The sequence below is a fragment of the Protopterus annectens genome, chromosome 5.part1, assembly GCF_019279795.1.
Source record: "Protopterus annectens isolate FY-2018-M chromosome 5.part1, PAN1.0, whole genome shotgun sequence".
NCBI lineage: Eukaryota > Metazoa > Chordata > Ceratodontiformes > Protopteridae > Protopterus > Protopterus annectens.
This window is the reverse complement of record NC_056736.1, coordinates 249949234-249967098: the sequence shown is the minus strand read 5'-3', so window position 1 is coordinate 249967098 and position 17865 is coordinate 249949234. Positions and strand designations below refer to the sequence as shown.

Below are 17865 nucleotides of genomic sequence, written 5' to 3'. Positions count from 1 at the left end.
GGAGATGACATCAAGTCCAAGAAGGGTTTCTGAACAGGAAACAGGATGGCAAAAACAAAATAGTGGAGATTTGCGACGCTCTGAGCATATTAGAGAAAGGGAGTATCAACAGGTGCATTTTTCGGGGGAAGTTCAAAGGGATTATTATCGGCACAGTGCAAGACCAAAAAACTTGAGAATGAAAAACCAGAAGGGGAAGAATTTTTATAGGAACAGTTGATCATCCAAACATCAATTGAACTTGGTAATGTGAGTACTGATAACTTTGGGGTAGATACGAATGATATGGGTAATGTTTTTGGACAGAGGTTTATCCAAACTGATGCCGAAATCTGTCCAGAGGTGAATGACTGTTTTGACGGCAACTTGCAAAGCGAAGAAAATTAGGTTTTTAACAGTAGTGAAGATTTAGACATTTTTAATGGATTTAATGGACAAAAAAATGCTTGTACCTGTTGAAATTGTGAATAGTGTTGGTGACTTTAAAATTTTTTAACTATTCAGGTAAAAATTTAATGATGGAGCATGCTAACTTACTTTCCAAAGGTTTGACGTTTGTGCCAAGTAGAAGGGGTGATTTAGCGCAGACGTTTATGGATTTAAAGCTGTTTGTGCGTAAATTAAACTGTAAAGCATGGTTTAAAAGTGATTTAATGTGTGAACAGGCAACTAAGAAAACCAAGCATTTTTAACCCTCAAACTAATAATTGCATTGCAGTGTATGATAAGGTATGTGAAATAGAAATTAGAAGGGTGTTGGGGCACAAAAAAGTGAATGTTGAATATAATCTTACGAAGCAAGAAAATTTTTTTTTGGCTGAAATAGTGAATGACAAAATGATTAGGGTTATGAAGCCCGACAAGGGTAATGGTTTAGCCATAATGGATGCGACTGATTATTCAAATGCTATGAACATGCTTCTTATGGATGACACATACGAGGAAAGTTCATTAAACGAAGTTAATATTATGAATATTGATTTGGCTTTGGAGAATATGGTACTTGAAGGGCAAATTGATGAAAATGAATATAAATATTTAAGAAATGAGCATCCTATGGTCCCAAAAATATATGGTATACCAAAACTGCATAAAGCCTTAAATAATCCAGCATTTAGACCGACAGTTGATGGAAAAAGGGCAAAGACTTGTTTTGTTAGCAAGTTTTTGGACCAAAAGTTGAGAAAACGTTTGGGTATACATGAATATATATGCAAGGATTCTTGGCATTTTTTGGAGAAAATTAATGGAGTAAGGGTAAGCAATGACATATTGGTGACCATAGCTGTTTGCAACCTGTTCTCCGTAATCCCGCATGAAACAGGGCTTAACTGGTTGGAAATGCAATTATTAAAGACGGGGCTGTATGAGCAGGATGAGATTTAACAAACTGTCAGCACTTATGGATATGGTGTTGTGTGATAATTACATTTGCTTTGAAGGCCAGTACTACAAGCAGGCAACTGGGGCAGCCATGGGGGCAGCCTGCACCCCAATTTTTGCCAACTATGTGACGGCATATTGGGAGCAGGAATACATATTCAAAAGTCCCTTTGCTGAACACATTAAGGTTTTTACTCGTTTTTTGGATGATATTTTCCTAATTTGGGATGGAACTTTTGAGAGTCTAATTGATTTTTTTGAGTATATTAACGCAACAACCCATTTTTTGAGATTTACATATACTTATAGTAGAGAGAGTATCACATATTTGGATGTGAATCTGAAGTTGGATTGTGTGGATAAAAAGCTCAGTTCAGAACTTTATCGGAAACCAACTTTTTCCAATGCTTATTTAGATTTTTCAAGTTGGCATCCTTTATCCCAAAAAAAGTCCATTGTTAAGGGGCAAACGGTGAGGGCTGCCGGTATGGTAAGTGATGATATAGCATTTGAATGCGAATTGGAATTCATTGCCCAATTATTCAAGAAGAGAAGGTACCCCACTAATATGATACAAAAGACCGTCAAAGAGGAGAAAACCAAAAGGCTTTGCAGAGTATTTAAGCCAATCTTAAAAGGAGGTGAAATAGGTGTAGTTTTTGATTCAGGTAAACCCATATCAAAAAAGAATAATAAAAAGGTTTATGAATCACTTAGTTTCATTACAACATATAATTTGGACGGGGAGGAAATAGCAGAAATTATTAGACGAAATTGGGGAATTTTGGCATGTGATGACTGTCTTACTGGAAAAATTGGTATAAAATCTGGAGTAGTCTTTAGGAAAGACAGATAATTTAAGAATATGTTGGAAGCAAACGGTAATAACAACAAAAGGAATAAGCAAACTGGTTTGGCCCTGTTTAGGATTAATGGAAATTATAAATGTGGAATGGGCACTTGTTGTAAAAATATACTGGAAACTAAGGACACATTTGTTTTGAACAACAGGGCATTACACATTACTGGTCATTTTAATTGCAATTGCATGAATGTGGTCTACTTGGCTAAGTGCCAAATGTGTTCCGCATTCTATGTCGGTAAGACTTGCAGGAAATTTAAGGATAGGATGTGGGAGCATCTGTTAGACATAAGAAATTAGAAAATTACCAATGCTTTAAGCAGACATATACAGGAATTTAATGGGCACACTTTTAAATTTTTAGTACTCCAGCAAATTGTCAAGGACACTCAAGGGGCAATATTGGATGTGCACTTGGATTTATGTAAATTAAGGTGGCAATTGAGACTAAATGCCACCCAGTCCCCAGGAATTAATGAGAATGTTAATAGTATGTGTATTTTGAAGTTAAAAAACATTTTAAGTTAATTAAGTTAAAGTAAACCCTTATGTCACTAGATGGGTTGCAAACTGGCTAAAGGACAGAACCCATAAAGTTAAAATCGCTGGAGTAATGTCAGACTCAAAGCCAGTCACAAGTGGTGCCCCACAGGGATCTGTCCTGGGACCCCTCTTGTTCGGCATTTATTTCTCAGATGTTAAAGCAAACATGGGAGGGCTGTGGCTGACAAAGTTCGGAGATGACTGCAAACTAGGCGCCATAGTCGATACACCAGCAGATACACACATCCTACAAAAAGGCCTCAATGAAACGGACAACTGGTGCCGTAGTCACGGCCTTAATCTAAATGCCAAAAAATGTACAGTCATTCCTTTTGGAAAAAACAAAGTACCCACAAATTATCACATAGACAGCAACCCACTGAGTACGGAAAAAGTAATCAGAGACCTAGGGACCCAAGTAGACAGCGACCTCTCATTTGACACCCACGTTGCCAAAGTGGTTAGAAAAACATTCTACCTTGCACACCTCATCATGAAGGGTTTCACATCCAGATCCAAGGATGTCATTGTACCCCTATATTCCTCTCTCATCAGACCCATGATTGAGTACAATGCCCCATTTGGTATGTACCTCACCCGGCACTTGCAACAGCTGGAGAGACCACAAAAGTACCTCACCAAAAGGATCAAGGGTCTCCAACATATGTCTTATTCTGCCAGACTAAAGAAACTTCAGCTCTATTCAGTAGCATACCGCCTGCTCAGAGGTGATCTCTGCCTGACGTACAAGGCCATGTCCAATCAGGATCTGATGGACATGCTCCACCTCAAAAAATCCAAATCCATCAGGACCACGAGAGCTAAAGACTTAAACCTCGGCACAAGTATAAATAGGACATGCTGGAGGGGTAGATTCATAACCCAGAGGCTTCCCGTGCTTTGGAACAGGATCCCAGTTCGTATTAGGCAGAGCCCCTCACTGACTCTCTTCAAGAGAAATCTTGATGAGTGGATGGGAGATCGTAAGTTTACCCCAGGGGTCACATCTGTGTCACTGCTAGACAGGGGCACAGTAAACTAATTCTATTATACAAGGGGACCTTCACTGTGTCACTACTAGACAGAGGCACACTATTCTAGATTTATTCTGTACATTTTTGTACCATTTTATGGGGTGGCAAAAGCCACATCACTATGGCTAGGCTTACAAATGCCCCAGGGCAGATAGCCTAGTACTATACTATGAAACTAAGTATAATACTTTTTATACTCATTTATATATTGTTCATTTTCTTGTTGTTCAAAGCCATTTTAAGTACATTGTTTAATATTTAGGTATAGTTACAGGAAGTATGAAGGAGGAATGTTTTTGCATATAAGTATTTTATTAATTTTTAGGTTTTAATGTTTAAATTTATTATGTAATATAAAAATTTGTATAAGAATACTTTTTAACAAATATTATCATTTTATATAAATATAAACTTTTTATTGAAGTATTAGGATATGAATTTATGGTAGTTGCCATCAATGTTATTTCCCCAGTGGAGAAAATGTGGTTTTGTTTGTGTTTTTTGAGTAGGATTGCTTTAAGTATTCTGTGAGAATGTTAATTGTTTAATTGGAATAGGTGGGGTGGTTGCCTATGGGTATTTAAGAGCAAGTTGTTCAGTGTTTTAAATGTTCTGAGGAAGACCCGATTGTGGAAAGAAAGCGCTCAACTTGTATTTTTGGAAAAATTAGTAAAGTGTTTGGATACCTACAGTGGTTGTGGAGTGGAAATCTGTACCGTTCTTGGCAATCTCTACTGTGTTTGGTTACTAAATCTGGGGCATGTTTGCTAGATTCTTTATGAAGGGAATCTCCCCTCATCAGTTTTTTTTTTTGGGCGGGGTTGAGCCCTAGAAGATGTTGAAGTCGACTTACAGGGGGGCAAACCTCACAAAATCAACTTAGTGTTTCTAACAATTAAGGATCTCAGATTAGAGGCCTCACAGATGTCACAATTAGCGTCAAAGTGTGTGGGCCTAAGCAATACATACATTTTGAATGTGCGTCAGATAAAGGTATCTTGTGGTCGCAGGCCACACACTTCTTGAAGCCAGAAGGTTTCCCTGACATTCTTTTAAATAGCAAAGAAACAGCAGAAGATTAATTGTAAACAGTTTTATTTAATACAATTAAGAAAAGGAAAGGGAAATACCAACAATGGCAATTAAGAGATACTTCAAGTATGATAAAGGGAGGATACCAGCAATGGTGAAAGAGAAATACAAAAGTAAAAAGAAAAAAATGAAAATTAAAGAGAGCATAGCAATGGAAAAATTATAAAGGCATAAAAATTAGAAAGTTATAAAGGCTTTAAAGATAGAAAAACAAAGTTCTAACTCACAAGATGAATTATTAATGCTTGAAAGTATGCAGTAACCACATCTGTACACTAAGGAGGCAAATGAGATCTGAGGTATGTTAGGTAACTAGAGCATTATGGCTAAGGGAGGAGCTTAAGAGTTTCAATGTTCCTCAAGCTGGAAGAAGCAGCCAATTCAGATCTGAACCCAACAGTTCCAGCAGTTCAGGAATGAATGAAAATGACAACATTAAATCAGCAGTTGTTTTCTGAGGCATGGGAGTAAGAAGGTGGCCAGAAAAAGGAGGAGGTTTCAGAACCATAATGGCTTTGACCAGGCCTTAAGGAAAATCCATCCACTCCATCTCCCTATATGGGAGAGGAGAAGACACAAGCTTTGTTTTCTGTTATTTCTTCTTTGGGATGATGTCTGCCTGAACCAAGTGAGGTGCTCAGACCCCCCCCCAACATACCTCAATTAACTTTCTGGGAATCTCTTCCCTGACGAGAATTTGTGGGATACCTTCTGGTCTCTCTGAAATGATGATCTGCAGTTCCCCTTCACAGAAGAGAACGTTTCCTCTATTGTAAGACCCTCCAGCTCCATATCAGCCTCTGACAAGGGTCACAGTATAGGGCGTCACAGGTGGAGTCGAATATACCACAGGTTCTGAAACTTCAGCGAGTGTGTCAAAATCTGAATGGGTAGAATGAGTACCTGGCTTATGACTTCTGAGTTTTTTTCTTGAAGGGTGGAAGCATGTCTGAGGAAGCAGGATCCACCATCTTGAAATGGACTACACCCTTCAGATGTTGGGTTTCCCAAGAAAGTGCTGAGTGAAGACATAACGGATCACAAAGTCTTGGGCACAAAGGACTGGTAAATGGAACAGGCTTTGTGGTAGTGTTCCATGCCTAGGCAGAAGAGACAATGGGCATGGAAATCTTTGTAGAGGATTTGCCTAATGCACTCGCACCTACCCTTCCTAGCTGACATCTAGTACAGGTAAGACAAAACACTTTAGGTGCCCCAATGGAGCACTTATCTGCTTTTAAGAAGCTACAGTACCAACGACCAAACAACAATCAGTCCAATGGATATACGACCAGCATTTGGGCTGGCGGCAAGATCGTCTGAGGATCTACGCTTGCATGTCTGCTTTTATACCCCTGTACTTGCGAGCTGAGATTACACAACATATATACAACCCAGGAAAGATTAAGCTCTGGAACCCCAGTCAAATGTTAAGGGTGACAACCCATTTGTTTGGAATACTGCAACAGTGATCTCAGTCAGGATATCAATACATGCACAATAATGTTCAGGAGGAGGAGTTAGGTTTAAAGGAAGACAAGAACTGAGCAATAAGTAATGTCGGGGTCAATAATTATTAAAAAGAAAGAAAACATGTATGTGATGTATAAAAAGCATGAATATGAAAAATGTTAATATGGTTTGTTTTCCTTTCTTTTCTTTGTGTACCTAATTATGTAGCACCTTTATTAAACTAGCTGTTTCTTTTTCAAAGAAAACCTGTAGCTCAGAATGAAATCTCCATTCTTAGATCATCTCTAGGGCTCCACCCCCCTCCATATTTATATCACATCCAAAATTCTCTATCCTAATAAGAAGAGGGATTTTTCCCCAAAATCCTGGCCACCCCCCTGATTAGTTTGAATACCATCTTAACCTCCCTGGAAACAGGCGAAAAGCTTAGTGGAAACTACCCTGGTCAAACAAACACACAGAATAAACTACACCTCTCAGCTGTTAATGAGTTGCTTCATGTGTCTATGGTACAGGGGTTGATTCCTTCTAAAGTTAAAATAATAAAAACAATAGTAAACTTTACTTGACTGTAAACAGCATGACAACCAATAGGATGTGAATTTTAGGTAACAAACATCACCTTCTGTTGCCTGACTCACAGCACTTGGAATCCTCAGGCAGTGCAGTAACTGCCTTATGCTCACAATGATCTCATGCTCAACACTAATAATGCTGTTCACAACAGATGCGAATATTTAACAAACACGAAGGACTCACTCTCAAAAAACAGACTGCAAACTACACACAAACACACTACCATCACACATTTCAAACTAAAATGTTTTATGTTGAAACTTTAAAAAAAAAATCCTTGACAAAGCTTCCTAGACCTACGACTAGATCTCGAAGAAAATCAAACACCACATCACCTTCAGACACATCTCCAACAAAAGAGTCACCAACAGTTAAATCATCTCAAACAGATCACCAGACCACCGTATAAATAAAAATGATTTAATGTTTGGTGACTCTATTGTCAGGAAGACAAAGTCTCAACACACTAGGCTGGAAAAAGACATGGTAGCAATGAGTTGTCTTTCTGGTGTTAGGATCTCCGATATCTGAAGAGCCCTCAACAGTCTTTCACTAATAAAAATGACAACTATGACAAGCTGGAGGTTCAAGTGGGAGTAAAAACTACTTGGGTTGCAATATCTTGAAAAATATGCAGACAGACATGTCTCTCTATGCATGTCACAAATGCATGCAAGATAATGATCCTGACTGGAATTCTCCTTTCCCAAAGAATGATGCACAGATGCAAAGAAAATATAAATGGCTAAATGGTTGGTGCCATTTCAGGAGGATCCAGTGTGTGTCAGCATGTGATGAGATGCTAGACAGTCTCATTTGCTTTGCAAAGGATGGCCTGCTTCTCTCGTACCAAGGTTTCTGCATACTGGCTAAAGCCCTTACTACCACCATACTGTTTTTTAAGCTGAGTTAAGCTAATGGACGTCCAATGGAACTAACATATTAAGCTAAGCTTAAAAAGGCCATTATGCTCGTCAGCCCAGTAAATACCTATGGGCTTACAAATGCAAAACAGGTGACATAAATGTAACTCTGCTCAATGGCAGAAGTCTCAGCGCCAAACTAATAGAACTTGAGGCTCTCCTGCATTTGGAACATATCATCATTTGTGCAATTACTAAAACGTTATTTAAATTTATAAAAAGCACTTCCTCCATATCTAGGTTTGGTGCCTACTATAACTTCAAGCCCAAGAGTAACTGTAGTGGAGTTTCCATATTTGTTAGTGATCATATCAGCTCCAGCAAGATTCACAGTGACACACAAACTGAACAGACTGAACTACAAATTACACTAAACAGGACCAACTATCAGCTCAACCTGTAATAGGTCACCCTCTATGTTCCCAGAAAATCATGTAAAATTCCTAAACAATGAACTACTCATAAAAAAGAATTTAATTATGTTGGGACACTTCAACCACCCCTCAATAAACGTGTACACCTATACAGTGGTAGGTTCATACGTACTTACTAGGCTACTGATCTGTGAGAATCTTTAGAAGCCAAGCCATATAGTTCCATCAAGTTTTTAACTCTTATATTTTAAGTACGAATAACCAGAGATGAGCAGAATATTTACATATTGCCCTTACCCATGAAGGACAAGGGTGCTAAATCAGGGCTGAATTTCAGTTACCCCATCTATTCACCCAGATTACATACGAATAGTTGCTTTATGTAGAGTGGAAAACTATACCAAAAAAATGGTGTTCTCTGCAATATGCGTCTCTTCCTCCAACATGTTTATGTTGCAAAAGAGATACTTAGATCTCTTGACTTGATATTTATGTCCCCAATGGACTTGGGAATGTGCAGCAGGTATGACAGTAAGTAAGTAAGTAAGGCAGAAATCACCCCTCTGTAGCCTGTATGACACTGAGAGAAGGACAAGTCTCTAAGACTGACTGCATAACTTTATATGATTTAGGTCCCTGATTTTCTTAGTAAAAAAGCATTGTTGGCATTTGAGTTGTGCCAGATGTCTGGACAGATATATAAAGAAAGGGGAACTATACTCACTGATCAGCCTGATGAATGTGGAATACAGTGAAATGATCAAATCCCTAGACCTGTATTCCATACCCTTAGTAATATGCTGTGCAATGGAAAAGCACTTTCTTACAACAGTGAATAATGTGGTAGTCAAAGGAGAGCCCATTGTCTACATAGGTTCCCAGGTTTCTAACTAGTGGATCAATTTTCAGGGGTGTGTTGTCAATGTGATAGTTATAACGGACAGCTTGCTTGCCAAAGGGCACTATTACACATTCCCTGGCATTCAGTTTTAGTCAATGGTTTTGAAACCAGCTACTGGTTTGGGAAATGCCTTCTTGTTGGATCTCGGTGTCCTCTGGGGAGTTTATGATGGCACCAAATTTACAGTCATCTGCAAACCTGGTCAGCTATAAACTCTTTAACAGCAGCTTTGATCCCTAAGCAGTATATGTCAAACAGAAGTAGCCCAAGGACTTGGGTACACCACTAGTGACATGTCTTTTGAAGGAGGTAAAGCATCCCTTCACAATTTTTTGGGTTCTATATGTGAGCCAATTTGCTATCTAGTGAGTTATACAAGAATTATAGGTTATCTAGGATACCCGAGAGTGGGATGGTGTTGAACACCAGTACGAGGTCTAGATAAGCAGTCTGTACTGATCTGCCTTCATCCATTACTTCATTTACCTTCTCGAAGAAGTCGACCAGGTTAAGTAGGCAAGATCTGCCCTCAACAAATCCAAACTGGCTTGACTCAAGAATTTATACATTACCTATGTCCTTAATTATTAACTCCATAATTATCCTTTCTATAGCCTTATAGTTGAAGCTGGTCAGACTCATGGGTCTATAATTTCTCAGGTCTGTTGGGGCCCCACTAAGGGCGAGGGGATGACAGTTGCTGTTCTCCATTCATTCATTCTGCAAAAAGCCTATTTGGAGGTGGCACTGAATAGCCTCTGTAGAGGGTCTGACAAGTCCTATTTTAGGCTGGTTATTATCTGGCATATCAGGAGTGTTCTTGGCCTCTATCAGTGCATTGAAAAGTTGTTAATGGGAAATTGGAGAGAGGCTGTAGATGCAAGTATGAGATCCAAGATAGGGGGTGAAGATAGAGTTAAATTTATGTGTTAGTAGACCAACAGTGTCCTTTGGGTCAGAGTACGTTATATCACTTAATATTAGCTCTGCACAGTGATGGGCATGGTTTCTAAGATTTCTAACACGGTTAAATAAGGCTTAATGGTTGTCCTTTGCCTGGTTGGTAATTTTTACCACATATCTGGCTTTGGTTGATTTGATCAGAGTCTGGAGCTCCCTGTTATGTTTAGCAAGAACTTTTTTTGCATCTTGAGAGTTACATTTTATTTTTACATTCAATGAGGTTTCTTTCTTTTATTATAGAATTGTTTACATTTGTATTCTACCATAGGGGCTTATTTTTGAATTTGGCATTGGATTTACTTCAGAGGGGGACACAGACACAGCTATGCAGCCATTCAACATGTGCATAAAATTTGGCAGTAAGTGATTTTGCATAAGTAGTAGGGTCATTGAGTTGGAACAGAATGTTGAATCTAGCCAGGGTCATCACTCAGTTTCAGTAGATTAGCCTTGTCAAAATCACTGAATACTGAGGTATTGGAGGATGCTTCTGGCTTCAGTCTTAAGGTGAGGATGTGACTTATCTGTGGTCCACATTGACCAGGGAAGTTGTTACAACTGGTAAGCAGCAAAGCTGTCTCACATTGGTAAGGGCCACATTCAGGAATTTATTGCTTCAGGATGGGGTGCAGACTAACTGGTCCACAGAGTTTGCATTGATGATGTGCAAAAATCTCTGGGCATACATGCAAGATGTAAACATTTCCCAGTTAATGGAGTGGTAGGTGAAGTCCCCTAGGAGAGTGGTGTTTGACTTAATCCTTAAGGACTCCATAATAGGTAGGAGTTTTGGGTTGAAAGGGGACACAGAGTTGATCCAACAGTTAGCCATAATATGATAAGGAATCTAGTTAATGGTAAGTTGGAAGTGGAGGAGTTCCAGATTTTCTTGTCTAATTATTCTGGAGATGAAGTGTTTAATATGAAGAGACTGCTGCATTTAGTGCCTTTACCTAGTGCGGTGGGCCTGAACATGTGGTAGGCAATGAAACTCTGCCCTGATGAGGGTACTAAAACACAGGACATGCACAAAAGTTCTTAGATCCAGCAGACAAAACATGTTTGGACCAGAGTGTTAAACGCACTAGAGGACAAAATATTTTACACCTGGTCTTTATGAATTTTCCTTCTTCATGCACAATTTCTGTGGTATGCTATTCCTTGGTTAAGTTAGATCACAAATAAACTAGTGATTTTTGACTTCAAAATCTCTAAAACCCTGAATACAATACCCAATAATTCAATGATTTCAAAGGTACTAACACCATCATATTCTTTGATGAAGTTTCAAAACTTACTTATAGCAGCATCAGCCCCAACACTGCCACAACAGGTAGTTTCACAAATGAGTTCTACTTACATCTAGATAAAATATACAGACCTGACAATCCTGACCAGATCTAAATATAATGAGAAACACAAACAAAACACCTTGATGTTCCAGTACAACTAAACTCTACTATAAAAGAAACAAATATATAGTAGATAAAAAAAATCCTCATATTAAGAAGAATATCAGAAATATTACTAAAAAGGTGAACATACTATTTGGTCAACTAAAGCAGTCCATGTACTTAAGTTAGCATCTGAAGCCAAGGGTAATTATAAATCTTTCTTTAGCTATATTAGGAAAGCTAAGAATCAACACCTAACATTGCTTTGAACTCATTTAAAATAACACCACCTATTCTGACCCAACAGACTCAGACAACATACTAGAAAACAAATTAAGTGTGAATTTTATCCTAGAGACAGCAATTCAAAGTCCACATATCCCTAAACCTTTCAAACCTCATATCATCGCTGAAGAATGTGCACAGAAGGTACTTCTTAAAATCAAAAATATTTCCCTATGGGAATGGATAATAAACCTAGCTGTCTAATAAACAATGCTAAACAGGCCCTTGCAAAACCATTTCTTAAACTGTTTAACTTGGGCCTAACCACAGGCTTGTTCCCAGAAGTCTGCTGCACAGCAGTGGTGATGCCAATCAGAAGGGTGGCTCTACCACCAAACCTGGAAATTATAGCCCATCAGCCTCACAAGTCTCACTGGCAAAGCCATGGAACAAGTAACTGACTTGATTAACTATGAAATCAAGAATATCACCAAATTAGACCTTCTGCAATCTGACTTTACTAAGAGTAGATCCTGTTTAATGAATACGGTTAATTTCTTTGAGAGGGTAACACACGTTGTCGACAGCAGTCATGCTGCCTCATGGTATAGCTTGACCTGGACAAGGCAAATGACACCATCCCTTCACGCTAGCTAAGTCAGTAAGCTTAACGCTTTAAAAAAATATATCGCTATGTATTAAGATGGATAAGAAACTGGATAAAAGACAGAACCCATGCAGTGATGGTAGCAGTTGCCACATCAGAAAGTAAGAAGGTGATAAATGGTGTCCCATAGGTCTTACGTGCTGGGAATGCTACTTTTAACAAGTAATCTCCGTGGTATCCCCGAAGTCTCAAAATAACCCACTAAAGTGTAGTGGGTCTAAAAACAAAACAGTGTAAGAAACTTCTCTGTGTGGAAGATTTTCAGTCCATATATTTCTAGTCAATCACTGTATATTAATCAGATCAGACAATAGTAGTAGAAGTAGCGAACGTAAACTCGTCAAGTCAAAAAGTAATAATAGAAAATATATATTTCTACAGTATTACTAAGTATTTTTGTGGTATGGGGGGACCTGGTAAGAGGGACAAGCTCTGGGGCTCTGGTGGTGGTCGTCGTTCTTGTTCTGGTACTGGTGCTGGCTTTGGTATTGGTGTGATGGTTGATGTCTGTGCTGTTGATATTGGTCTTCCTGAAGAAACTGGTTTCTGTGATGGTGTTGCTGCTCCTGGCAGCTGGATTGTCTGTGGTCCCGGTTGTCCTGGTAGTCCTGTAATTCATCCTGTAGAACTCTCCGTCGGTTCTGGTTGCCGCTGTGGCTTATGTTCCTGTCCTGATCCTTCTGTGGTGTCAAAGGCTTCTGCGGAGTGTTGATAGCCAGAGGGGATTGGGATTGTGGGGAATGAGATGTTGGAGGGGCAATCTCCTGGTGGTCCTGTATTGTGCCCCTGTCTGGTTTCGTGCGAGGATCCGAAACCAGACGGGCACCAGCTCGAATGTCACACCGATGGGGGAAGGGATGTGAATTTAACATGTGTACCACTAACACTTTGTTTTACAGCACAGTAAACCACTTCCATGCCTGATAAAAAGTATGTATATATTTAGAAAGCTTGTGAGGAAATTATTACTCTATTTTTGTTTTACTTGGATCGCTTGTCTGTGTACTTAATAAAGGATTTTCGACTGGAAACAGACTGCCTGCCTTGCTTGGATTACTTTCGAATACTTAGTAATACTGTAGAATTATATATTTTCTATTATTACTTTTTGACTTGACGAGTTTACGTTCGCTACTTCTACTACTATTGTCTGATCTGATTAATATACAGTGATTAACTAGAAATATATGGACGGGACTGCTACTTTTCTGACCTTCAGACCATGAACCAAGAGCTTTGGCTAACACAGTCTGCAGTTAACTGCAAATTGGAAGTCATTGTCAAGAACCCCTCTAAAGCACAAATAATTCAGCATGAGCTTACATTTGTAAATATCTGGTATACTAATATGGGTTCAAATAAAATGCAAAAAAGTGCAAAACTATCACATTTGGTGGGCAGCCCCTCACCTCAGCATACAAAATTGACAATATCGTACTTCAAAAATGAGACACTTGTTAGGAATCTAGGAACTTGGGTTGATAAATACATCTCCTTTGATCATCATGTAACAATAGCAGACAGGAAGCCCCAGTATTTAGTGCAGGTAATTGTTAAGGGAATATCATCCAGACCTAAAGATATCGCTGCTCCCTTACACTCACACACTGATTAGCCTAATTACAGAGTATAAAACCCCTTTTCGGACATACCTCATAAGACGCATCAAAGAACTACAAAGACGCTAGTGGTTTCTAATAAAGAAGATCACCGACCTTAAAACTCTAACCTGCCAGGAGAGACTAGAAGTACTTTCCCTTTAATCAGTATCTTATAGACACCTGAGAGGTGATATATGCCTTGTCTTCCATGCCATTAAAGACTCATTGATCCAGGAACTCTTGTATCTCAACAAATCAAACAGCCTCACTCATAGCAAAACCAGTGATCTAAATCTTCACTAGCAGATAAACAAAACACAAGGGAAAGAGAGAGAAAGAGAGATTCCCCTCGCAGCACCTTTCCCACCTCTGGAATAGACTCCTCCAACAAATTAAATAGTGTGATCCATCTGCTTCTTTTAAATGGGTCATGAACATCTGGATGGGTACTCACAAATTTACCCCAGTCTTGACTGGCCTAGCCCTCCCTGAGGGGGGGGGGGGTATGGTCTAAGTTGGGTACTGGTAAAGAGAAAATGGTTGCAGGACTCAGCTGCCTTGACTTTTCCTATAATTCCTATGATACGGAAATCACTTCAGTTAAGCACAAAATTGTGTCTGGACACAGTTACCTCAGATGGCTATAGGAACATAAGCACATCATACTGCTGAATGCATGACTGTATCACAGTTCAAGGCACTACCACTTACTGCAAAATACCACTTTATTCCATATTACGATCTGAAGGCATTCTGCTGTTCTCTGCTTTAACAACAATTAAAACACTGTCCCATATTTTTTTCTTAAAATTTTGGCAGCCCTCAACAAATACAGCATGACTAGCCCATCATTTTACCTGTGAGGGATGTCCTCGCCGCTCAAAGACATGTCTAGTTGAAGCATTTGCATTCATACCATCACCCAGGGACACTGAAGCTCTTCTGGAAGCTGATGTAACAGATGTGCTTCCCCTGTCCATATCTCCATTGCACTGTTTCTCGCCGCAAGTGAGTCGCTCATTGTTGAGTTCTAGGATTCGCCTTGTGATGCCTTTTACATGTAGAAGATCATCTAGACAGGTAAATCCCTTTAGTTCCTGCAACAGAAGAATATGAATTATATTAATAATTTATATATTAGTTTCCAAAGCTTGAAAAACGGCAAGTAAAAGAAAGAACAAATATAACCAGAGAAAAGCCTTGAAAGAAAACAGCTTTCCATCTATATCTACTTTTCCCAACCAGAAAACAAAGAATACAAATGTTAAAGAAACACTGAAAATGTTTATCCTAAAGCAAATACTATGGTTCTGCACAGATCTGTAGATACTAACATTTGTAAGCTGCAAATGGAAAGACAGACTGGCTTAGGCAACTAGTCCTCAGTGTACCTGATCTACCTCTATCCCCACTATCTTAAAGAAATGTGAAATATCTCCAGTTAGAGAGGTAGTTATTTGTTGACTTATTCTCAGTTTGACTTCATATCTTCTGCTAGATATAACCATTTAAATATTAACAATGAGAAATGTGAAGCAATGTATTTAGTCTTTATGTAGCTATGATAGTTCTGTGAATGAATGAATGAATACTGTTTTTATACTGCACTCTTCTGAAACCCAAGACTCATAACAATAAAAACACAACCAATGCAATAAAAACAACATAGACAACAATAAATAAAACAAACTGCAAGAGTAACATGGATTAATGTGTCTCAAGTTCAGATCTTGTTATCAGAGATGTCACCATCTCATGTCAAAGATCTAGAGTGATGGGCAAGTTTTCAGTTAAGGTTGTGAAAAAGGATTAGGCAATTTCTGAGCCACAAGGAATACACATTTTACAGAAAGACTGCGGCAGTGAAGGAAATACGACTAAATGATTTCAAATAAGCTCTAAGACCTCTAGAGGTCCCTTGATGTTGTAGCGAAGATTCCTGCTCTGGAGGTACACTCCCAACAGTTATTTTGGCTAGAAGGAGTAAACGAACTTCACCTTTTTACAGTACTGAATGCAGACATCTTTGCCTCATAATGATAAGTAAAGGAGAAAATAAAAAGGGTAAAATCATTGGGCAAACACAAAAATGTCTTGTTCACACTGTATCAGCCACAAGTATCTGTTATGAAGGACAGCTTTTAGTAGTTTCCCCACACATCCCCCTATTCCCAAAGGCAAGTAAAGCAGTAACCAAACAGGACAATGTGTACATTATCAGCATAGCCTTGGCAAACAGACAGCGAGATCAGCTAAAAGCAACTGTTTTTAAGGGCAGCTCTGTGTAAAATTCACATATATCCATTTCCCCCTCTACAACAACGTGAAGGTGAAAAAAAAAAAGAGAGAGACCGCTACATTACAAGAGTGCCCTCTTGTTCATACAGGTTAGCATCCTGTGATAGAGTATCAAAAATAAGAATCAGGTATTATGGAAATCTTTAAGTAAAGTTCCAGTACACCCCCTCCTCTTCAGTGGCAAGTAAACAAGAAAAAAATGGGCAACAGAAATATTAACAATAGTGTAGCCTTGTGCACATAGATATGCATGTGCATGCTCTGCTTTATCATACTGTTAAAAGCTGTATCTTGTAATTATCACGTCAGCAATACCTTGTTCAGAAAGTTTCTATAGAAGTAGTAAAGCGTGACCTTCTTATGTGGACCCGGTAGACTACATGCAAGTAAAGGCTCTAAACTTGTCTGCTTTGTTACACTTAGGTCAGGGCAACTACTGATCCTTTGCTGATTTGTAGCTTTTAACTGTTACTGCTGAGGGTTTGAAGCTGGCACTGCTGTGCAGGAAAATGTTTTGAACTCAGGTCTGTCAAGTGTGATTCCAGAGCAGTGTAAATAGTCTTATGACTACCAGATACAATGAATACAATACATGGACAGCTCTTTTAGCTTTTTTTATTTTATTTTATTTTTTTTTTGTAGAGAGAAAGTAACTAAGATACTTTGCCCAATTGCCCTCCAAATTCAATCACCACCAAAATCTACCAAAGCCGTCTGAAAAAGCTGGCTGCCACCACTGCACTCTGGCTAGCCCTCTTTGCCTCCTTCAGATAACCCACCACCCCACTCTCTACCAATTTCTATACATATAATGACCTCATAATCTTCCACCCAATTGGATTCAAAAAGAACAAAACATCAGAAGTACTACTACATGAGCTTGAGCCACATACAGTTGCTGCTGACTGGTAGTAAATCTCATGATATGAGCAACACAATAAAAAAGTGTGTCCTGCATACTCCTAATAGGAGGGGATCTGCCCTTCAACCCCCAGTCTCTACTGCCTCTTAGGTTGTGCCACCTCAGAGAAATTATTTGTAGAGATTATCTCTGTATACTCAACACTTCTTATGCTCCAATACACTAACTGTCATTCGGCTGTCAGTAAATGAGAGGACAGCAACGGTAATGTGAGGATCTTTGTTACAACCAAAGGCAACATCCTCAACCTGCAAGACAAATTAATTATACTAAACAAATGACAAACTACCAAAAGCTAAAACAACTTTACATGTATATACACAATAATCACAGTGCAGAATATTTGCTATACTATATCAATACCCCATCAAATAATAGCACAAACAAAACATTATGTAGCATTTCTAAAATTTCCAACACAAAAAGCTCTCACTCTTCAAAAAGGTTCCTGCCCTCTATGAAAAGTGCAGAAGTGAGTCCGAGCTTTTCTTTAGTATATACAGAAGGAAAACTGTGGAAGCAGGAGACATGCACTGCAACCCACACCCTTCGGGGTTTCCTCTGGCCGCTTTTAATTGAGAGGGAAAGGACCAGTGTTTGGTAGAAATATTCCTACTAAACCTAGGAGGCTGAA

The 17865-nt window shown here is 38.9% G+C and overlaps 1 protein-coding gene across 1 annotated transcript in view; it reads right to left on the bottom strand.

Annotated features, from left to right (window-relative positions):
- The window catches only part of LOC122803352 (F-box/WD repeat-containing protein 7-like), a 1891371-nt gene that overhangs the window by 1722260 nt on the left and 151246 nt on the right, over positions 1-17865 (bottom strand). Inside the window, exon 2 of the mRNA XM_044072926.1 lies at positions 14869-15108. Coding sequence (XP_043928861.1) covers positions 14869-15108 — 240 coding nt within the window. The remainder of the gene's footprint in view (positions 1-14868; positions 15109-17865) is intronic.